The sequence below is a fragment of the Theropithecus gelada genome, chromosome 17 (genome assembly GCF_003255815.1).
Source record: "Theropithecus gelada isolate Dixy chromosome 17, Tgel_1.0, whole genome shotgun sequence".
NCBI classification, from domain to species: Eukaryota; Metazoa; Chordata; class Mammalia; order Primates; family Cercopithecidae; genus Theropithecus; species Theropithecus gelada.
The window spans coordinates 77,073,885-77,098,863 of NC_037685.1; the positions used below are offsets into that span (position 1 = coordinate 77,073,885).

At 34.0% G+C, this 24,979-nt stretch overlaps 2 protein-coding genes across 4 annotated transcripts in view; both read right to left on the reverse strand.

The window, feature by feature from the left end:
* Window positions 1–20,141, reverse strand: part of ZC3H13 (zinc finger CCCH-type containing 13) — a 97,991-nt gene extending 77,850 nt beyond the window's left edge. The window contains exons 1-4 of one of the 2 annotated variants that reach the window (XM_025364296.1): window positions 19,769–20,109; window positions 12,971–13,096; window positions 12,540–12,649; window positions 9,743–9,854 (exon numbers count right to left, since the gene is read on the reverse strand). In XM_025364296.1, coding sequence (XP_025220081.1) covers window positions 9,743–9,854; window positions 12,540–12,649; window positions 12,971–13,087 — 339 coding nt within the window. In that variant the 5' untranslated portion in view covers window positions 13,088–13,096; window positions 19,769–20,109. Of the gene's footprint in view, window positions 1–9,742; window positions 9,855–12,539; window positions 12,650–12,970; window positions 13,097–19,768 lie in introns of both variants that reach the window. The other variant, XM_025364297.1, reaches the window with a different exon arrangement.
* Window positions 20,142–20,578: 437 nt separating this feature from the next.
* CPB2 (carboxypeptidase B2) overlaps window positions 20,579–24,979 on the reverse strand; it is a 52,227-nt gene continuing 47,826 nt past the window's right edge. For both annotated transcript variants that reach the window (XM_025364342.1, XM_025364341.1), the window contains 2 exons: window positions 23,108–23,195; window positions 20,579–21,130 (listed from right to left, as the gene is read on the reverse strand). In XM_025364342.1, the coding sequence (XP_025220127.1) occupies window positions 20,946–21,130; window positions 23,108–23,195 (273 nt within the window). In that variant the 3' untranslated portion in view covers window positions 20,579–20,945. The remainder of the gene's footprint in view (window positions 21,131–23,107; window positions 23,196–24,979) is intronic.

Sequence of the window (24,979 nt, forward strand, 5' to 3'; positions counted from 1 at the left end):
TTATATAGGCATTTACCCTTTGATACAGCAATCCCATTTCTGTAGATTTATATTTCCTTAAGACACAGACACAAAAATACAAAATAATAATTGCATATATTCCCTGTAGCTCTACTTTTAGTGGCAAGACTGAAATAACCTAAAATCTCCACTAATAGAAGACTGGCTGAATAATGTACCATACAATCACACAATGAAATACTACGTAACTATGAAAAAGCTTAAGATATAGCTTTACATACTGCCATAGAATGATCTCTGGTACAGTGTTAAAAAAGCAAGGTGAAGAAAAATGTATATAGTAATGCTACCTTTTATCTAAGAAACAGAAAAAAGATGATTATATATACTAATTTGTGTGTGCATATATAAATGTATGTAAATATTAAAAATATATATATATATATTATATGTGTGTTTTAAAACAGCAGAATTATCCAAAAACTCATAAATGTGGTTACCCATAGGGAAAAGGGTACAGTAATCATAGGACAGAAGTTAGACTTTTCTGAATGTAAAACTGTTCTGTAAATTTAGCTTTGAAATCATGTAAACGTTTTATATAATTAAAAAATGAAAGAAAAAAGAAATCTAAAAACTTTAAAATTACTTTTAATTATCTGATTATTTCAGTTAACCCAACTAAATATCAATTTGGCGGTTTAACCACATAGAGAAGACCGTTTCAAGTAACTTAAAATATACTAATTTGACTATATATTCCTAATAGACAGATTTAACAACATTATCCTAATAGGATATATCTTAAGAACTACATAGAAACCTTAAGTTGAGCTCAGTAATAACACTATTAACAACAATACAGTTGTTATTCTGAAGCTACTAAATGTAATGTAAGGTCAAGCAAATGAATAATGTCAACAGGGACCAGAATTTTCAGCAGAAGAGAAAATACATACAACTAATAAAATCAAAGTTAAGTAAAAGTCCTGCAGTCCAAATCTGAATTATTTGAATTCATGTCTGTTTGTTTTTAAAGAGAAGATCTATATGAATTTCCTAGATATACCTAATGAAAAGCCCCAAAGACAATGACTAATGTAGTGGTAAAACCTTGCAAGTACTCTCAGTAAAAGGAACCAAGTTTTTTGAGGAAAATGGCTGATTCCGCATATACAGTATGAAATACACAATGTGCTGGGAATACATGATCTTCATAGAAACAAAGAAACTACAGAGGATTACTAAAGTGGTGGCAAAACAACATAGGATATAACTGGACTTCATTCAAGTTGAAAGACATTTTGAAGGACACCACAAAGAAAACAAAAAGGCAGGCTGCACACTGGGGAAATGTATTTGCAATACATATATCTCACAAAGGATTGGTAAACAGAATATTACAAATTGGTAATAAGACTAAGAGCCTAATTTATAAGCAAAAGATATTAATAAATAAATAGCCAATACAGGATATACATAAGATAAAAAATAGCCAATAAACATATGAAAAGATGTTCAACATCACTAACCATCAAGAAATGAAAATTAAGACTACTATATACCCACTAGAATGGCTAACATGAAAAAGACCAACAATGCCAAGTGTTGGTAAGAACACAGAGAGAAACTTATTCAGTGAAGTGGAGATGCAAAATGGAACAACCACTTCAGAAAACTGTTCAGCAGTTTTTTATAAAGTTAAAAATACATATAAGACACAGTTCTACCCCTAGATATTTACCAAAAGAAAACTTGTCCACACAAAAACATATATACACATGTTGACAGCAGCTTTATTCATAACAGCTGGAGCAGCTTTATTCATAATAGCTGAAAACTAGAAACAACCCAAATGTCTATCCACTGGTGAATGGCTAAACAAATTTTGATATATCCATCTAATAGAAAATGAATCAGCAATAAAAGGAATGAACTACTGACATGCAACAATGTGGCTGAATCTGAGAAGTACTATGCTGAAAGAATCAAGACATGGGAATATATATGATTTCATTACAGTGACAGATCAGAGGTTATCAGGAGTGAGTTTGGGAGGGGACTGACTACAGAAAGGCATGAAGATATGTTTTGGGTTGACAGGTATGTTCTGTATCTTGATTGTGGTGGTAGTTACACAGGTGGCATATCTGTCAAGACTCAAACTGTATACTTCAAATGGGTGCATTTCAATGTTTGAAAATTATATTTCAATAAAGTAAATTGAAAAAAAAAGGCTCTGGATCCAATACAAAGATCACCCACAAGCTAAGGAAGGGGCATCTGGGCATAAAAATACTAATAGTGGAAATGGATTATAGTTAGAGAAATCAGTAAAAACTCATGGTTAGCTTAATACAGTTACAGATGGTCACTAGAAATATTTATATATACCAGTTAGTATACACGCATATATTTATTTGCTCTGCTAGCTGAGAGGTTCTAAAAGAAACAATACCCCAGTAGCACAAACACAGCTAATGCCCAGGTTTGGTTACTAATACCATTCTACAATAAAAGAAACCAGGGCACAAGCACATGCTCATTCCCTTGCTGTGTGTGGCAGTGTGCATGTGTCTCAGAATACCCATCCTTGGAATTCAGTCATCAGGCCATGAGGAAGCCCAAGTGAAGAGACCACACAGAGACAAACAGAGGCCTCTAGTGACAGACAGCATCGACTGCCAGACTGGTGAGTGAATAAACCTTCAAGTGCTTCCAGTACGTTAGCTGAGATCAACAGAAAAGACTTCCCTGCTGTGCCCTTTCTGAATTCCTGACAGAATTTGAGCATATAATAAATGGTTGTTTTACGTCAAGGAACAGCAACTGGAACAACTCTTAAAGCTATCAAAGAATACATTTGCATATCATACTAGGCTAAAACTTAAAAGTTTTTTCCATATAAAATGAAAATACATAGCTATGTTGGAAAATCACCATAATTATCTCTGTACTATATATTCATTACCGAATTTCTACCAGGTGGTAGATATACTATATCTCTATTTATACTCTTATCCTTCTAAGCCTTTTCTTTTGAAATAAACAAACAACACTCATTTGATCTATTTACCCCTACAGCGATCAGCTTCCTAAATTTTTACTTTGGTGACTTTCTACTATTTCTATTCTGCATTTAAACAATGCTTTATTATTTCCAAAGAATTTCATATGTACTTCTTCACTTGGTTCTCACCATAACTTGTGATAAACTGGGGCAGGTACATCTATCCTACAAGTTAAAAGACAAAGTCAAGAGACTTACTCAAGATATAGTTAGTAACAATATTAAGGCCTTCTAACTTAAAAGTCCTCCACTGCAGGAGTCCTGCTAATTATAACAGCTACAGTACTATCCCCTCCCCTACAGTCAGTGCCATTTTTTTTCCTCATCTAGCCAGAAATATCAAGAGGTAGAAAAAGAACAAGGTAAGGCCAAGTACAGTGGCTCACGACTGTAATCCCAACATTTTTGGAGGCTGAGGAAGGATGATTGTTTGAGCCTGGGAGGTGGAGGCTTCAGTGAATCATGTTTGCATCACTGCACTTTAGCTCAGGAAGGAGAGCAAGACCCTGTGTCAAGAAAAAAAAAAAAAAGAACAAGGTAAGGGATATCGGGGGGCAGTAAGAGAACTAAGGAGGCAACTGTGAAACAAAACTAATAATTGCATGGACATTCTAGAAGGCACAGTTTCAAGAGACAGTAAACTTCATACTAGAAAATTACATTTTCAATTCAGTATAAGACACCTGGAATAGGTTTAAAGTTGGATAATCGACTTGAGATCCACCTACAGACTGAGATCTAAAAAAGTAATTTGAGTGTAGTCATCTTAAATAAACTCAGGATAAGTATCAATTCTAAATCTTCTGTTTGAAGGTAAGCAATTAGGTTGGGGTGGGGTAGGAAACATAAACAAATGACAGAAATGGTCCTTTGAAAAAATAGTGGACAAGGGAAAGAGAACAACATCGTGAAGTCTCAAAAGAAAAACTGCGAGGTGGAAAAGAAAAAAAGCCTCTAAAAACGGCTTTTTCAGGAACCAGAAAGTTATTAAAATAGCAGGTTAAGAAAAAATATTTAACCAGTTGAAATAATTAACATTTAGAAAATTAACATCAGTTAAAATATTATTCCAATTATCATTTTTGTTTTGTTTTGTTTTTTTGAAACAGAGTCTTACTCTGTCATCCAGGCTAGCGTGATTCTCAGCTCACCGCAACCTCCGCCTTCCAGGCTCAAATAATTCTCCTGCCTCAGCCTCCTGAGTAGCTGGGATTATAGGCATGCGCCACCACACCTGGCTAATTTTTGCATTTTTAGTAGAGACGGGGTTTTGCCATGTTGGCCGGTCTGGTCTCAAACTCCTGACCTCAAGTGATCTGCCCGCCTCAGCCTCCCAAAGTGCTAGGATTACAGGTGTGAGCCACTGCACCCAGCTATCCCAATTGTTTTAATATTGTATATGAGGACGAATAAACAACAACAAAAAACTTAACACTTTAAAAACAAAGATCATGAAAAAGTTCTGGAAATAAATGGTGGTATCGTTTGCTTAACAGTGTAAATGCACTTAATGTCAATAAACTGTGCATCAAAAAATTGTTAAAATAGTAAATTTTATGTGTATTTTACCACATTAAAAAAATGAAAATAAAAACAGAGATCAATAAAGAAAAATAAACAGACCACTGCTCTTGCCCACTTGCTCTGACGTAAGACTTACGTAAGCAATACTCATAGGGCATCTCTAACTCCCAAACTAGGTATCTTCCCACGATGGCGAATTATCTAATTCTTTCTTGAATGCAGTCACAAAGCTTCTATTAAGAGATAAGGACGCTCTACAACACCTTTATGTCTCCGTCATCAATAAATGCTTGAATATTCTTCCTGACTATATTTAGGGGTCTAATTTTGCTTTCAAAGCTAATTTATCTTTTGTGCTCAAATTCCATAAAATAACAAGTCTCTGTCATACAAAATGAAAATACAATTCCATTTTAATCTGAAAATCTCTACTGATTAAATGCAACTATTTGCTACTGACTACCTCAAACAAGTCTCTCACTTTTCAGTTCCACTGTATTAAGTCTGATTCATATCACCTAGACCAGCCCTTTCCAATAGAAACATGATGCAAGCACTTAAGTAATTTTACAATTCCTTGTTGTAACATTAAAAAGAAAAAAGATAAAGGTAAAATTAAAATATTGATAACATTTAACCCAGCATATCCAAAATTATTGTCCTCTCAACATAAAATCAACATTTTAAAATTTGAGATATTTTACTTTTTTTTCATACCAAGTCTCTGAAATTCACTATGTATTTTATATTTATAGCACACTTCAATTCAAACTACCCACATCTGACACAGCACAGACCTTAGATCAGCGGGGGTTCTCAATCACGGCTGCATATCAGAACCACTTTCCATTAATTCAATAAGTGAACTTACTAGTTCCAGGGTCTGGAGGTAGACTGGTGAGCAAAACAGATCTCAGCATGTAAGTCTCTTTTCTCTATTGCTAAACTGTGAGTTTGGCACACAAGACCACTGATAATCTGGTCCTAATCTACTTCAGCCTTCATCTCACATCCACATGTTATCATTTTTATAACCTAGGCACACAGCTTCACAAGTTTCTCAAACACATTAGTCCTTTAAAACTCCTTACATTTCTTGTGTTGGTTTTCTCTTCTTCCCTCCCCTCTGACACCCCATCTATTCCTTCAACACCAGTCCAAGTGTCATTTTCCCTGAAGCATTCCCTGGTTCTCCAGGTAATTATTTACTCTCTCCGTTGTGCATTTTGCTCATGTCTTTCTGACATACTATCACATGCTACAGAATTACAAGTTATCCATTTATGAATCTGTCTCACTACAAGATCAGGAGTTATCAATCTCATAATTCAGACACATTGGAGTTGACATCAGTGACAGAGAAGAGGAGGAATTACAGCTAATTTGCTGAAAATCACACCCATTCTATCTTAGCTATGCCTATGTAATCTATTCCACAGTTGCCCTTACCTAACATAGGCCTGATCTTCCTACAGAAATTCATTACATGAAGATCAACAGTCACGTGTTGCAGCAGGAATGCACAATAAAAATGGTCAGTATCTGTTACCTGTCATATATAACACTAAAAATAATACCAGCTGGGCACGGTGGCTCATGCCTGTAATCCCAGCACTTTGGGAGGCCAAGGCGGGTGGATCACAAGGTCAGGAGTTCGAGAGCAGACTAGCCAACATGGTGAAACCCCGTCTTTACTAAAGATACAAAAATTAGCTAGGCATGGTGGCGCACACCTGTAATCTCAGCTACTTGGGAGGGTGAGGCAGGAGAATCACTTGAACCCAGGAGGCAGAGGTTGCAGTGAGCAGAGATCATGCCATTACACTCCAGTTTGGGAGACAGGGTAAGACTCTGTCTCAAAGAATAATAATAAACAATAATTAATACCCTAGTGTCCTAGTTTATTAACAGTTCTGTTTAAGTTTAGATAGTGTATTACCTAAAACCTGATCACTGTTGAAACTTACAACTCTATCCCTTCGGTATACACGATGCTCAGTGCCTTTGAGGGCTTTCTCATCTAGGGAAAGCAAGAATCAGGCTTTAAATTTCTTAACAAAATGCCAACTTTACTGTACTAACTTTATTTGATGAACATAAAAACCTTTATGATAAACACCACACTTACATTCAGTTATCTGTCAACAACCTACATCTCCAAGGCTGACGTTCATCTTCTATACGAGCCTAAAGACAATTTATATTAGAAAATGCTTTCCTTGACTGTTAAACAGAGCTAGTAATCTATGGATCAAATTTTATTCCAGGGTTTTTGCTGTTGTTGTTTTACCATTTAGCATTAGTTAAAACTTATTTTTTGCACATGGTAATGACATTTACTTTGCTTCAGGTGAGTCATGCTGATAAGCTCAGATATTTCCTATTATTACTTGAATATCTAGATAAATGTTTTAATAAACTAGATGTTTCTTAAATTTAAAAAAAAAAAAAAAGAAAATGCTAAGCGCCATTTCAATACCAGTATATACCATTTATTATGCACATGTCATCATGGAATAGTAAATCATTTACATGTATTTTCTTCACAGCAACACTGACAGCCAGCATTTCCATTTTACAGACAAGGAGACAAGAAGAGTTTAACAATTCCTAAAGTAATATGCTCTAAATATGGATTCCAGATGTTTGCTCCTTATACTCATAACAATTCATCTAGCAGTATGCTAGAGTCAGTCTGTACTGACTCATAAGAGCTGATTTAAATTTTTAGGAATTCTGGAAGTCACTGTTAAACACAGCCATGATTAAACAAATAAACTGTATTAAAAACAAAGGTAATAATTACTCAGAACTCATAGTAAATTCACTCCTGAGGTTATTTACATTTTGTGTGTTTATAATATACATAATGGGAACACTGTATATAATGTCACTTAGCATCTCTTCCCAACTATGCATCTGTCAGTGATGTCTTTGAAAACTTGAAACTCACCATGGTGGGCGAACCCAAGAAACCATGGCTTTCTTTTTGTCACAGTAGCTGTACATTTACCAGCAGACCACTGAGGCATCTCTTACTCTGAATCAATAGGTTATTTCAAAATGTAATACACATGCTTAGTCCCCAACCCAGAAATTCTGATTCAGTAGATTAGGAGTGGAATACTGGCATGTGTATTTTGAAAAAGATCTTCCCTAAAAAAGGAATTTTGATTAAAACCTCCAGCTGAGAACTACTTAAGATTTTTAAGATTGTATCACTGTATCACATTAGACATTAGAAAACTAAATACTTAAAACTATATTATAAGAAATAAGTTTCACAAATTATAATACTGTCAGGGCTTTTTTATCATGGGTCAAAAACAGCCGCAGAAAGCTTCTACATACCTTAAGTGATCAAGGAAGTTGTTGCTTATACAGTTCAGTAACTTTCATAAAAAGACTATAATAGAGGACAATTGGATATCCACATGCAAAAGAGTAAGGCTGAACCTTTACCACGTCATAAATAAAAATTAGCTCAAAATGTATCAAAGACTTAAATATAAGAGCTAAAACCATAATATGCTTCAAAGAAAACATAGATGTAAATCTTTGTGACCCTGGACTAAAAAATAGTTTCTTAGATGACATCAAAAGCACAAACAAGCAACAATAACAATAAAAACAAAAACAGGTAAGTCAGATTTCATCAAATTAAAAATGTATATGTTTTAAAGGACACCATCAAGAATGTGATGCCAACACACAGAATGGGAGAAAAGATCTGCAAGTTATATATACGATAAGGGACTTGTATCCAAACTAAAGAGAGCACTTATAACTCTATAATAAAAAGACAACCCAATTTTTTAAATGGGAAAAGGATCTCCAAAGAAAATATACAAACAGCCAATAAGTACACAAAAAGATGCTCAACATAATTAGAATCCAAAATGCAAATAAAAACCACAATTAGATTATCATTTCACACCCACCAAAATGGCTATAATCAAAAAGTTAGATAACGAAAGTGTTGATGATGATGTGCAGAAACTAGAACTTTCATATGCTGTCAAAAATGTGAAATGATACAGCCACTTAGTCTGGCAGTTCCTTAAAAGGTTAAACACAGAGTTACTGTAGAACTCGGCAATTTCACTCTTCAATATAAACCCAATAGAAATAAAAACATTTCCATACAAAAACTTGTACATAAATGTTCACAGCAGCATTATACACAAGAGTCAAAAAGTAGAAAAAGCCCAAATATCCATCACTGACGAGTGGATAAACAAAATGTGATATTATTAATACAATGTAATATTATCTGACAAAAATCAGGAACAAAATACTGATGCATCCCATACTGTTTCATGAACCTTGAAAAACTATGCTAAGTGAAAAAAGCTAGTCACAAAAGATCACGTTTTATTATTCCATTTATATGAAATATATAGGCAAATCTCTAGAAAGAGAAAGAGGATTTAGCAGTTGCCTAGGGCTGGTGGCTAGGAGGGCGTCTGCTAAAAAGTTTGGCATTTCTTTATGGAGCAATGAAAATATTCTAAAATTGACTATGGTGATGGTTCCACAACTCTAATAATATACTAAAAACCACCTAGGAGTACACTTTTAAGGAGTGAACTGTATGGTATGTGAAATATGGTATGATAAATTTCTAGAAAACAATTAGCTCTGGGAAAGATTTCCATTCCTGACAAACAATTGTTTTCTTTTATTCAATGAACTACATTATAAATTTTATTTATCTTGGCTTCACTGCCAACAAATTCACAGCTAAAATTTGTGGTCATATTTGCTTTCTTTTATCTCAACTTTCTAGTTCAGTTTGTTAACCCCATGTGTTTTGCTTTCATTGTTTTAATTTGTATAAGTGTTCTACTGCAAGCCACTTCAACCTTTCTTGGAGCAGATGTGATGGCTGGCTGAATTCCGGAAACTTAAAGATACTCATGATCCTCATCAAGGTACAAAATCCCTACTAAGTTCAGCTTGAGTTCTGCCAAATAATCCCTTTTATCTTAACTACCATAAAGAACTGAACCAATCACAGTTTTCCCAGGGGACTCTTCCCCTCTAAATTACATTATCCATATAGAACATTATAATGCCATATTACACATTTACCATATATTTAGCACACAAATAATATTTAAAATGAAACTTAAATTAACAAATTACTACTGAAGTTTAACTTGGTTTTGGGAAATTCAATCCTACCCTAACAGGTGAGGATGACTCCTCTGTATTTCGTTTCTGGGGCTCAGCGTCCACGTCTTGGCGCTTGTTCTTCATTCTTTCTCTAAGATCCCCTGTAGGTCTTTCTGGTGACCTTTGAACCAAAACAGAGAAACAAAACAAAAAACAAAACAAAACAAAACAATAGAAATCTATATTTATATATGAATAACATTTTATAAGAATGTATTTACAGAAATAACCTCACAAATCTCAATACACTTTTTCTAACTGACCTTGACTCCTAAATTTCTGAAAAATAATTTCACCTTAAATATTAATATGCAAAACATGAGCAAAACTTATAGTTTTTCTCCCAATAACATTAAAATTTATACGTTAAATTCCATGAAGTGGCAGGTACTGGTGATGTGAATAAGAAATTATATGTGAACTGATAAAAAGGAACTAATAGCTTGACTTGTTTACCTGTTAATCATATAAATATATTAGTTACATGTAAGAGCAAAATATAGTAGTAACACAATGTTTTAAACTACAAAGTTGTAAAATTAATCTACAGGTAGCAGCGTTATCATCTATACATGAAAGACATAGTAAGTATTACAAGAAATAAGTTACTTGTATATACATGCATGTGGTTGGATGTAACATCAACAACTGACAAAATAATTTATGTACTTTAAGTAAGAATCAAAGCAAATATAGGAGCTTTATAATTTTTCTTAAATTTTAAATTATTTCAGAATAAAGGATTCAAAGCAATTTTACAACAGTGATTTTCATATTCTGCTGTAAATTTTTTAACTAAAGGAAAAATACATATTTATACTCAACAGTGGTAAGGTTTTATTATTTATACTATAAATCTGACAGTATAAGGCTATGCAATTATTTTTACTATCAGTGGGGAAAAAACAAAGGAGAGATGGAAAACACACTGCCTTGAAAGACTATTTCTAGAACACCTTTAAACGAGGGCAAAAGAAGTTAAAGAATGCTCTATTCCTCTTTGACTACCAAAAAGTACTATATATAAAAAAGATATAAACAAATCACATAAATATTCACATCTATTTCAAGCAGTCATTGAGCAATCAAATCAATTCCTTGATTATATGAATACAAATCATAAGGTTAGTAAAGAAATAATTTGAGTTAATTCACTTTAAAGGATCTCATTGATGTTTACATGCATATTTAATAGATTTATATTAAATGTTTTAATAGTTAAAGCTAAACTTGAAACTGGAATCTCTTATTAAGAACCAGTACTTAAGTGCTCTAAATTATAATTATGATGTACATGTAAATCCTATGTGCCCCGGTTTCCTTTATATAATGAAACAGTTTAGTATGAACTTGTTTCTATCCTAAACAGCACCCATCAGAGTGAATGTTCTACACACAGCGAATTCTCAATGAATTACTTAAAAGTCTTATAATATAAACATATAAATAAGCATTTTGTAAAATACACTGCTTTTCTTCTCATCTTTGACTCACATTATGAACTATGTTTTTCCTCCCGACAAAAAAAAAGCACAAATACTAAAGAAATTATCAGATGGAAAAACACACACAAAATAGCAAAATTATAATAAATATCCTTTATTCTAAGTCTAGTAATGACATTACTTTTTCCCATTTTAGACAAATTTCTCTGACCATTTTTCTCAAAATGATTGCTTAAATAAAAATTCTGAGTCAGCTAATAAAATTCAAAGATACATTTTAAAATGTATTAAAAGTACAGTATTAATGAAAGCAAAACATTAAAATTATTGAAATAGTTTCACCAGGTATGTATCTACATGTATATATACAATTAATCACACATATACTACAAACACTAATTTTCCCACATTAACAGAAGTGACAAATGACAATCTAAATACAAATAAAACAGTATTCAGAATCACAAATAAACTAAAATGTACGATGTTTACGTGAAAAGGAAGTTGGCTAATCTTGAGGGTTTGAATTTTAAATTCTCCTAAACAAAATCTACCCATACACTACCCCAAAAAAATCACCCAACTAAAAAAAATTTCCAATTGCTAATGTTCAGTTTTTATAGTGTTGCTATGCTATAGCCAAAACAATCAGCATAACCAATTTTGGAACTAGGTAAATTATTTGTTTACCAATCAAGTTAAAACTGTTTCTGTGACAAACTCTACGTATATTACATCGTTAAACACCCTAAAATCATCATCATGAGGGAACCAAAAGAAAAATAAAAAGTCTTTATTAAGCAAGTTTAATCTAGCCAAGCCTTTATTAAAGGCAAAACGATGTTTGAAATATGGAGTACACTTATCCACATATAAATACATATTTTCATTAACATACTGTGATAAGGGATTTGGCAAATGTATTTTAACCTACGGAATTTGTGCAAAATTTGAATTCAGGACATCTTAAACAGCTAAAATTATACCCTATTTGAATTTTACTATTTTAAGAGTTAAAAATAGCCTCACTAAAAAGAAATTCAGATACCATGGAATTCTGCTGTCTTAAGCAGCAATTTAATACATAATTAGGGAGAAAAAAGTAAGCCATACACATATTACAAAAAGATCTATTGTCAAAACAAATAAATAATGAACAAATAAGTTAATTTTAAAGCAAACATTTTATTAATCTTGAAAATAGTAACAAAAAGATCTTGTCAATCTTCGATCACTGGTAAGACTACCACCAATATAGAAAATCTGACCAAATATATGGTTGTATTTCAGATTTTTACACTAGATAAATTACAAAAGTCATCTTCTAATAGTACATGAACAATTCAAAGTTCTCAGTTTACCTTCTATAATTGCTGCTATAACCTTTACCACGAGGTGAAGGGCCATGTACGAATCTACATGTGTTTCCATAGAGGCAGTTGCCAGTCTTCAGCCAGTTACGGCACTGTGTCTAAGAGACAGATATTACTATGTAAATTTCATATTGATTTCTGGAAAATAAGTGCTAGCAGGACAAAATTAAAACAAATGTTACCAAAATTCTAGCTAACTGTGATATATTACTCCCCAAATAATAAAAACTTCAGGAAAAATATATTAAAAACCCATAACCTTATCACCTTTTTCACTCTTTTTTATAAAACACACTTTAAAAAATTTACTGAACCAACATTCCTACAATAAAACAAGCTGTTCACCTTTATGATACAAATGAGCATTTCAATAATAGAATTCTAAGAGAACCCCTGTGACTATACTAGTGACAACTCACCTCTGCTGTACTGCCAGTGCTGGGTCCAAGCCTCTCAAATACACTGGGTCTTCGGGATGTGCTATCAGATATGGTCTTGGTATTTTCCACTGTGACCTTCCTTCTAATTTTTGACATTTTGTACTACTTTAACCAAAAAAGAAAGAGGCAAAACTGTAAAATTCTTCAGTTTTAAATAACTGAGCCCACAGCTTACAAGTAGATAAAACTATAGGTAACAGTGTAAAATTACAGGAGATTTTCCTTGGGAGATTAAAAAAAAAAAAAGGCATAGGAGAGGTCACAGGTAAACCGAGATAATCTCTTCTAAAGCATGCCTTACTGGTGAATTTATAACAGCTGTGAGATTTGTTGGCTACAATTGCACCTCTTCTGGGGAGTGAATGAATATGATCTCACACAGTGAAGTTTTCATAGTACAATCAACCTCAGAAGATATAGTACAAAACGTTTACTTTATAAAAGTTACTTACAAAAATTGCTTCAAAATTTAGTAACTCTATCCTTTAAGAAAAAGTTGTTAACCATCAAATGGTTAACTGAAAAAGTTATGTTATAGAAAATGGAAAATAAAATTGGGTGAAATTTTTGACAGCAGAAATTATTTTCCATAATGTAAGTGACAATAGTTATGTTCCAAAAATCAGGTTGAGAAAAATGAACGATATTTTAGTATTTTCTTTGACTTACAGAAGTCAAAGCAATCTGATCAAGCATATTTATTTCCCAGTAACACAAAACCAAACCAAAACAAAACTCAATGTTGATAAAAACAACTTTCAAAACAGGACAGATTGTAGAACTAGAAAAAGTCAAGATATTTCTATAATCTATACCATACTGACATAAAATTCAAAGGTGTTAAAAGTAATTAATAGACTATTTTACCACTATTAGTAATAAGAAAAAAGACAAATTGTAAAAATATTTTCATTTTATGTTATGTTTAAGCTCTGTTAGATTTGATGTAAACATAAAAATATTTTTTAAGGTCCAGGCACAGTGGCTCATGCCTGCAATCCCAGCACTTTGGGAGGTCAAGGTGGGCGGATCATGAGGTCAGGAGATTGAGACCATCATGGCTAACATGGTGAAACTCCATCTCTACTAAAAATACAAAAAAAAAAAAAAAAAGAAAATTAGCAGGACATGGTGGTGGTGGGCGCCTGTTGGGAGGCTGAGGCAGGAGAACGGCATGAACCCAGGAGGCAGAGCTTGCAGTGAGCCAAGATCACACCACTGCACTCCAACCTAGGCGACAGAGCAAGACTCCGTCTCAAGAAAAATATATATATGTGCATGTGTATATATGTGTATATTTTTTATATATGTGCATATATGTATACATATTTTTATACGTGTATATATGTATGCATACATATGTATATATTTTTATATGTATATATACATATGTGTATATATTTATATATGTATATATACATACGTGTATATACATATGTATATATACATACGTGTATATACATATGTATATATACATACGTGTATATTTTTATATGTATATATACACATGTATATGTATTCATATATGTATATATACACATGTATATGTATTTTATATATGTATATATATTTTTATATATGTGTATATATACATATATATGTAAATAACACATTCAAAAACTGAAACTATAGTAAAAATCTAATCCAATGACATAATTGGGTAATTCAACTAGTGATGCAAGTATCAGATAATGATAGTATGATATTATGACATTAGAAAACAATATTAAATTCTAGACCAAGATACAATCCAGAGCATACACTACTGTGGGAAGAGGGTAGAAACTGCCTCGCAAGGGAAAGGAAAAAAAACACCATACTATATCCCACTTTATACAAACTAAATATTAGTTGAAATCCTATCAATCATCAAAAGTTACTAGAATGAACCATAGTAGCTAAAAAAGTTTCATTTAGTCTCTATAAAGATCACAAATGTTCTTTAATGTGGTTTCAAAGTAAAGACATATTACTTTAAAGGAAATTAAATCGTGGTAGTACCTAATTGAAACAGCAATAAAAAATTATAAACAATGTTTGGTTCAATGAGGTACTTCAGCTCAATTTTTAAAAGAATCCAAAGAATAAGAACAACATTTGATAAATAAAAGGTGGTGCATCAAGGAAGGAAAATATGAAATAATATATGGTGATTTTAAACTAGAAAATCTATATTCTTCTTAATATAAAATGTAATAATTCTTTTGATATAATAGTAATTAATTTTTAATGATTTTAAAAAGAGAATTATGTCACAGTAATTATAAATTTAAGAATCAGTCGAGAGCATCACATAAACAATAATCGGCTGCAACACAAAATCACTTACATATTAATTGTTCTCCAAGTAAGGAACTACACACCATTCCTACATACTGGTGTTAACATTATAAGACAATCTTTGATTTAATTTTTCTTAGACTCATTCTCAGTCGAAATGTGAACATACAGAGAAGCTGGTAAAATTTCCTATGTCTATTTGATTTACTGAGCATAAAAAAACTGAAAGCTAAGAGAAGTGGAGCTGAGAAAGATCTAGAAAATGTAGAGCTTTCATTAACTGAGAAAAACACTTTTTAACAACATATATCCAAGCATGATTCAATAATAAGTAAATGTATCACACAATGTATAAGAAGTTTCAGAAAAACATAAAGTTTCATTATATATTGCTATATTAATATACAAATATACAGTGTATTCCTCAACCATTAATTCAATTTTTAAAACATTTCTTAATAAACAAAATTGAATAGGTTCCAAAATTTCCTTAAAGTTAAAAACAGGCACACCATCCCACCACACCGCCTCAAGTGCATTAACATTAATTTTTTATTTTTCCCTCCACTGTCACTGGAAATGAGTTAGTTCTGCCCCTAACATCTCTACTACCCCCAACATGCCTCCACTCCCAGCACAGTCTTCCTCAAAAATTTCAATGGTAATGGTTTCCAGTTAGGACAACAGGCTATTTATTATTGTACTTGGTATACTTAAAACATTGGTCATCTATCATCTCCTTTCTTTTTATTTTTTGAGGGTTCCAGGTATTAACTCTACAGTTTCTTTTCCTGCTCTGTACATCTTTCTTTTCCTGCTCATCTACATAGTAATTATCCCAGGAATTTCACTTCCAGCTACTACTGTACTGAGTCTTCCAATTTAGGGAAGAAATGAAATTAAGTAAAAACGTGGCAAAAAAAAAAAACCACACAAAAAACCAAAATGTGGCCGAGCGCGGTGGCTCACGCCTGTAATCCCAGCACTTTGGGAGGTCAAGGTGGGCGGATCACGAGACCATTCCTGGCCAACATATCGAGACCATCCTGGCCACCATGGTGAAACCCCCGTCTCTAAAAAATACAAAAATTAGCTGGGTGTGGCGGCACACACCTGTAATCCCAGCTATTCGGGAAGCTGAGGCAGGAGAATCACTTGAATCCGGGAGGTGGAAGTTGCTGCGAGCTGAGATCACACCCCTGCACTCCAGCCTGGCCACAGTGTGAGACTGTCTCAAAAAAATTAAATAAATAAATAAATAAATAAGATGTTCTCTCCTTTTTCTCAGAGTCCAAGAGTACCAGACTTTGCCCTGAAGTAGCACTGCATCGGAGTACAAGGTCTGGTTTACAGCAAGGTCCTGGACAGAACATTTAAAACTAGAATAATAATAACAACAATAATACACACACACGCACACATATATTCTTAATAAAATGTTCTTTAATGTGATATATATGTGTGTGTGGGTAAAACATCTGGTGAAAAAAGTAGAAACTGAAGATTTCTAACTGAAAGAATTCTTCTGATTATCCATGTAAAAACTTCCACAAGTAGTCAACAATAAAATGTCACTTAAATATTACTAATGAGACATTCATGAGGTTGAATAAACAAAATGCTTCATGCTTGCAAAGAACACAATATATAACTTTAAAAATCCCATTTGTCTAAAAATATATACATTATCTACAACAGAAAAACATTTCCTTTTTCATATATTAAAACTAAACGTTACCAACTAACGTGACAATTAGAATTTTCAATCCTATTTAAAACTTTGGGCCCATAAAGGAAAATGAACACCACAACAGTTAAAATATAGATTTTAAGCAGGGGAAAACTTTTTCAAATTATGTGTGAACAGGCCTGAACATGAGAAGTAAATGCTTCCAAGTATATGAGAAAAATTAGAAACAATAAGATAAAAATGTAAACACTAAAGTCTTTCCCATCATAGAGAACAGAAATCGAGGTCATACAAATAACTTACTAATTTACTCTTCTATGAAGGTTTTCCTCCATTTTTGTTTTCAAATTATTATTTGGTTTAAGTTGCCATCACACTTCCGCCCACACCATCAAGTCTTTCCCAAACATGAGCATTATCAAAGACAGTGGCACTAGTGAAAGTCTATTCCGTTATTTTCCTATTTCTCCTCTCCATTTGCAGAGTAAATGAATATCTGAAGTATTTATAATCTCTTTTCAATTAAAAAAGAAAATGGAAAAAGAAAAAGAAAATCTGGGACACAAAGTTTGAGTCTATTAATAAAGACACAACAAAAGAGGGTCTTAAATGGGAACTGCTCCCTTGCCCCGGGAAACTTAGAATAACACTGTACTCAGAGGTTCACATTATAATTATGGCTGAGAAAGGGGAAGCATACAAAAGGGTCTCTTCTTGAATAATGCCTCCAGGAGCTCAATTACTAAAATCTTGTCAATAAACACATATCCATTCCAGTATCTTCACTTCAATCCATAATTAATTATCTTTTTCATGTCTCATCTACTGCAAGCATAAGTGAAAGCATAACACTTTAATCTGGATGAGTAGTGGCATAATATTAGGAAATTTTCAAATAATTAGGCAATTAAAACCACACGAATGTACTAACTAGTAGGATAAATCCCTATATTCTGAATTTCTAAGATTAAAAAGGTGATACTAAAAATAAGATATCTTCACATTTATACTTCTTATTTTTAGAAAGAAAAAATTAAGTTTATTTGATGTGCAGTTTGAGAGAACTTTTTAAAAAGAACTTTCTAAAACGAACTTTCGGATTGCTTCCGTAAATTTAATACTAAAACAATTCCAAACGAAATTCCAAACACAACTGACAGAACTAAGCTGACTACATAGGAATTAGCAAAGCAACACTGTAGCACTATGCAGAAAAAATAATTTGTTAAAAAGACTGTGCACAGAGGACATCCCATGCTGGTAGCTACTCTAAAGTGAACTAAAAAGAACTGCAAACATACAAAAATACAAAAAAAAAAAAAAAAAAAAAAGGAATGAAAGACTCTGTATATCAACAGCAGTGAATGTTTCAACCACTACTAACAGCTGAAGAAATAGCTCCACCTCTATATGAGATGGAGTTGGGAGAGATGAGGAGATGGGAAGACTAACATCCACTGAAAATCAACTCTCTAAGTAAATGTAAGTTAAACAATGTGTTTTCTCTATGTAAATGCCAATGCATATTATAAATAAACACTGATGACTTATTACAATTTTAATAATTTGTATTGATGTTAAGATACATCCACTTGCTGGATTTTAGTATGTTGAATTCATATGACAAATATGAAAATCATATAAGCTTGCAAATCTCAAAATATGCAATGTTCATTTAGAATGACCAGTAATCAGGAAGCCAGTAAGAGGCATACATTTGATAAAACTGAATCCTACCAGATGCACAGTGAAAGCCTTAGTTTCACAGTGCAACTATTTTTAAAGCCACAAATTGTTACAAGCTTGCATCAACTTTGCTAGTCTCTAGTTGAAACTGACATCTGTTACAATCTACATAGTTCACTAAGAAAATAGAAATTATTTGAAAATCTATACATTGTATTCACAAAACGCTCCAATATATTGTACTAAAGCCAGCAATTTCAAATGTTACAGAACTAGACCCCGCTAACTGGCACCATATACCCATAGACTGAACTGCATTAAATATTCTCCAACGGTATCGCGGACTTTGAAACCCTGAGGTGTAAAGATATTTTCCAAACTTTTTAAACTACTTTAAAAATCCAAAAATCTTAAGAGACTTCATACTCCCAAGGTACTGCGAATTACCTGAAAGCCCCATAGTATAACCAAATACCTTAAGACTACCCTTCATTAACAAGATCTCACCAATATAATTCAAGTATTACCAACTCTGTATAATTTTCAAACCACATAAATTGCGTTAGCCTATTATAGAGAGATAATGCTGCCAGACTCTCTCCTTTCATTGCACTTTCCCACGTTTCTGACAGTTGCCAAAACTAACTACCTAAAGCATATGAAGATAAAGTAGCACTCAATTCCCAGGACCTAAATCGTTATCACTGCTGAGGAAGAAAAAAAAAAAAAAAAAAAGGCCAATCACAAGTAAGACGTTTTGCTCTAACAGATCTGGAACGCGTATAGAGGAAGATCTAAATTTAAGCGCAAATTGCTGCACTCTTCCATCGCACACACATACGAATACCACACAAAGGTTCCCGTGCTTACATCAAATGGTAACGAAGGGCACAGCCTATTGTCTGAGTCTACCTATCCCCCTTAGACAAATGCCAGAATCATAAACAGAGCGAGAAATTGTATCTGAGCACCCGGGGCTATTGCAGAGTTAAGGGTGGGATGCTCAAGGAAAGCTCAAAATCCCAGTGACTCAAGCGAAGATGGGGGTAACTGGGCCTCCACATTCCGGGTCCGCCCAATGCCTTTCCCCAGACACCCACACCAATTCACAGAACGCTTACTTCCTCCCCAAGCTCCCTTCGCAAGTGCAGTCCGGAGGCACCACCGCCGCCGCCGCTCCGAGGAGCGGGGAAGGCGACTCTCTGTCCCCGCGCTTGGACCCAGGAGGACGACGACGAGGAGAAAGCGGTGCGCGCGCGGCTCCCGGGAACCGGCCCTTGGCTAGCGAGTGGCCCCCAGGATGGCTCAGAAGCAGAACCCGCCCGCCGCCTCGCCAGGGTCAAGCGAAACTCGGTTGTAGGAAGAAAAACAACGAAGAGATTGTAGATTAAGAAAAGGCAACAAAAACACTACCAGGCCGCTAGGAGGACCGCCTCAAAACGCCGCCGGAAGTCAGAGGTTTGCCCTGTTCCTCTACAGACCCGGGCAGCTTCCGGCCGTCAGATTAGTCGTCAGTGCGCAGACACCGCCCTCCGTGGACACGCCGTCTAGGCGTAATGTCCCAGGCGAGGAGTGAGAGTGAGGCGGAACGTGGAAATAGAATCCCTACTCTGTGAGAGATGCTGGGAGAGGAAACTGGGAGCCCGGGAGAACTAAAATTCCCAATTAAAAGTGAATTTAAGTGAGTTTTCTCTTTTTATTACATAATTCCTTGCCATAAACTGCTGTTGTAAATGCGCAAAATGCGGCGTTTGTTGTTGACAGTACCTAGAGCCATTCATTCATTTGTTCAACAGTGTTTATTGAGCAGCTGAGCTAGAATGAGAGGCTATGTTTGTCGTTTTTGACACCCCTCCCCTTTCCGGGCCATCGCCTAATTACCGTGGAGCAAACGGAATGCATGGTTGTATTTCGGAAGGCACAAGCAGAAATTTATTGAAAATTTGGAGCAGAAATCTTTAATGTACTTCTGACCACCCTTCCTTTTATTGAGTAGGATCCAATGATCAGCATGAAACTTGTTATTAAACTTGCTTGAGATGGCTAGTCAGACGTCGGAAATCAAAGAAAAAGTAGGTAGCTAGACTTTTACAATTTTTTTTGAAAGGTGAAAAGACATGAACCCTTGTCTGCCTTAATGTCAAAGTAGCACTTATTAGGTTCTCTGACAAAACCAAGATATGGGAAAATCTTTTATCGAAACTACGGATAAAACTTAAAAATAATCTGATACAATGATTTGGTCTTGCTGGAATCAGTAAATTAAAATACGAAAGCAGAATGATAAAATCAGGGGCATTAAACATTCCTAATGACATGCCAAGCTATTTTAGAGACAGCGGCAAAAGCGTCTTTACAAGTGGGTTTGATGTAACGCTCAGGCAGCAAGAATCCGTATTTGCCCGTATCTCGAAGTTCAATTGTAAACGAATATTTGATGCCCAAATCATAGATCCAATCGTCCGCACCTCCAGGAGCTAGGTCTAAAAGAAGAAGAAAGAAATTTCTGAAATATAGATTTTTCAAATTAATTAACAAACTAGGAATTGTTTGATTTAAATGTTTGTTTGGATACCTTTAGATTTTTTTTCAGTTTTTAATTAATATAAACAATTTTACAATGAGTACCCTTGTTTATACATAATTGCTTCTTTGTCTCTTTAGAATATTTTTCCCTAGAATAGATTTGCTAGTCTAAGGCTTTGCACTTTTTGCAATTACGACATGTTCCCAAATGGACATCGAAAGAACTGAATTAATTTATACCTCCACAAGCAGGGTATGAATTTGCCCGCTTCCCCTTCCCATACCATCAATAGGAATTATGAATTCTGATAATTTTATGGGTGAAAAATAATATCCAACTGTCTTAATTTATGTTTTTTTTATTATCAGTTAGTTGCACATTTTGTTTGGCATATTTATTGGTAATCTTTATATTTCCTATCAATTGTCCTTACTCATTTGTCTACTTGGTTCATTTTATCAATTGCTTATAAAATCAACATTAATGTTATCAGTTTTGTTTGGCATGTAGACCTTTTTTTCTCCTTTCATTCATTTCTCCTTTCATAAGGAATTTTTTCTCCTTACCGAGCTTTCAACTTAGTTTATGCAGGGTTTTCATATGAAAATATATGCTGTACCTGGAATTTACTTTGGTGAAAGGCATATTAATAATCTAATTAATTTTTTTTCTAGGTAACTTGTTAGGTTTTCCAACCCCATTAATTGAATAATCTGACATTCTTTTTTTTTTTGTTTTTTTTGAGTGCTAAATTGAGTCCAGGATTATGGCAAAGTCTGACCCAAAATTTTAATTTATAATTTTAGCATCTATCTAGTACAGTTTGGGGAGCATCACATGAAAGCTACAATTGCCAGAAGACTTGTTGCAGTTTAATGCATGTTAACTAAAATGTGTACACATTTTAGTGTTCATGCTAAATACAGTTTTAACCTTTTTTGAGATGGAGTCTTGCTCTGTCACCCAGGCTAGAGTGCAGTGGCGCAATCTCGGCTCATTGCCACCTCCGCCTCTCAGGTTCAAGTGATTCTTATGCATTAGCCAACTGATTAGCTGGCATTACAGGCACCTGCCACCATGCCCAGATAATTTTTGTATTTTTAGTAGAGATGGGGTTTCACCATGTTGGCCAGGCTGGTCTCGAACTCCTGACCTCAGGCGATCCTCCCACCTGGGCCTCCGGAAGTACTAGTATTACAGGCGTGAGCCACCACACCTTGCCTCTTTTTGTTTTTTTTCTAATCATTAAAAAAAAAAATGGAAAAACCTGAATTTGGCCTTCAGGCTGTCATTTTCTGATGCCTGGTTACAGGTTTATTTTTCTGATCCTCTTTTCCCATCTCCCTTCAAACTTCAAAAGGGCAAAATCAGTGTGTCCTCCCACTGTGTGTAGATAGGAGTTACTCACTAAATATCTTTCAGCAAAAATTAATCAAAACTTTTTGTTAAGAGTGTCACAAGCTCTTGTATGTGTAATATATGTTAAAGACAATCAACTGTAATATGTTATGAGCTAATACTCTTGGGGGCAGGCTAACACTAAAAAATACTTGATGCAAATGGTATGCACTAGATTACTGTAGGGTACAACCTGCACAACCTTCCATGGTGGCCCTGGGCATCATACAAAAGTTTTATGAACTAGTTTCTGCTTCACTCAACTATTATGATGCCAATTCTGTAATTCCTACTCTATTGCGATAAATATAATTACTTAAATAGCATTTTGGCTTCTTTTTAGGAACTCATTTATTAATATAGCTTTGTTTAGCATTGTCATAGCTATTGTGCTTCTGTTCCTAATTATTACAATTCAGTTGTATTACATGTGACCCTATTTAATTCGGAAAAATTAAATACACAAAGAAAAACAGATCACACAGATTTCTTTAGTAGCTCAAAGTTCCCTAAGATCATAAGAAGAAATACTTACATAAGGTTTCTGAGCCACGGCCATGTGTATACCTGATATTTTTACTGGTTTTCTGAATAGCACGAACTGCTTCACTGGCTACTAGAGACTGGAAGCAATAACATATGGAATTTCAGTTAATGTGCAGCTTTGAAACATGACAAGTAGAAGTTTCCCAAAAAATCATACATTAATTTAATCAAAATGTACATGTAGAAAATCTAGATTCATCTAAAAGGCAAATAAATAAGATAAACAAATTAAAAATGTGCACTTTATGGCAATCACAATTGGGTGGCTTTAAACATAAACTATTTCAATATATTGAAATTTTAATTTGCAGAAAAAAATCGTATGCCTTTTTGGGAATTCATTTATTATGGAAAATGAAGTATAACTACATTTCAAAGGCTTAGAGGTACTCCATTTCTGAACAAAATTATCACCAAACTTTAAATCCAACCTCTCTAAACACACACATACACCTAATGCATGCATGATTCACTTCTTATCCTTCTCACAACTTCTATTTTCTTCTTGTGTAAAATGTCTAATGACTTCCACAGATTCATCAAATCAAAAAAGATTATGCCTCTGGTATGGAGCAGGATAATAACTAAGACCCCCCATTTGACTTCATTTTGTTCTAGCTTATAAAAATCTATTCTGAAGTTCTCACTTATCTGGAACTTTTCTGAAATTGGAACTAGCATCATGGTATACACTGTCATCTTCTTGAAAAACTCAGAGATTTATCAGTGGATATTATTTTATGCCATCTCTTTGTTCAAAACATAAATTTTAATGGAACCCCATTGTCTACAGAATCAAATACAAGTTTATCTGACAGTCACACCCCTTCAGAAGCCAACCTAATCTACTTTCTGATGGTATCACCCTCCACTTTTGCATCGTCTTACGGGGAACACCCACTTCTCTGCTTGGAAGGTCCTCCCTTCCCTGTCTGCCTATAGAAATCCTCTTTCAATGCCTGTCTGCCTATAGAAATCCTCTTTCAATGCCTGTCTAAAATGTAGCTGATCTTTGACATCAACAGCACTTTATTATTCATGGGTTTTTTCCCCCTTAATAGATTGTAAATTTCTCAAGGACAGTAACTACTTTATCTCCTCGCTTATCTCAGCATTTCTCTCTGAATGCATTAATGAAGCCATCCCTTGATATTCTAGTTAGGAGTTGTACTGTCTGTGCCACTTATTTAGTAGTTACTCTGTGTCACCTTAGAGTACAGCTGTTTGTAACATCTGCTAGTGGTTGAGCTCCCTAACCATAACACATTCTCTTAAAAGGCAAGATTTTACCTAATGCTTCTTTAAACATCCATTGACAAGGTATTTTACACATAATGGCTCTCAACATATATGTGTGCTGACAGTAATGCAAAAAAAAAAAAAAAAAAAAAAAAAAAAAAAAAGCATAATTAGACTAATTCTATTTCCCAAATCATGATAAATTTCCTTTTATTTCTTCAAAGATAATATTTTAAAAGGTGCTTTCCTTAAGAGTTTTCCTTTGAGAAGAAAAAAGCTCAAGTATCAAGTATGTTTATGTTCTAAATGGGCTACTTTCAGAAAATGCAAACAATTTTATATTTGTCATCAGCAATTGCTAGCTCCTGTAATGTGACTATATTTTATTCTGTTAAGAGAGCCAGGAAAAAAAATGTGTCACTAAGAAACAAGCTACTACCTAAAAATTAGTCCCTTCCCAAGAATGGGGCTGTTGATGTAACACTTCCACTGTCTGGAGAGCATCTGCAATGAGGATTTGTCGAAGCCTAGCTACAATCCTTCAAGAATCCTTGCATCTTTTGCCATCAACCCAAACGTACAGTATCTTGGGCTAAAAAGTGCTCAGGGAGTATCAAATTGT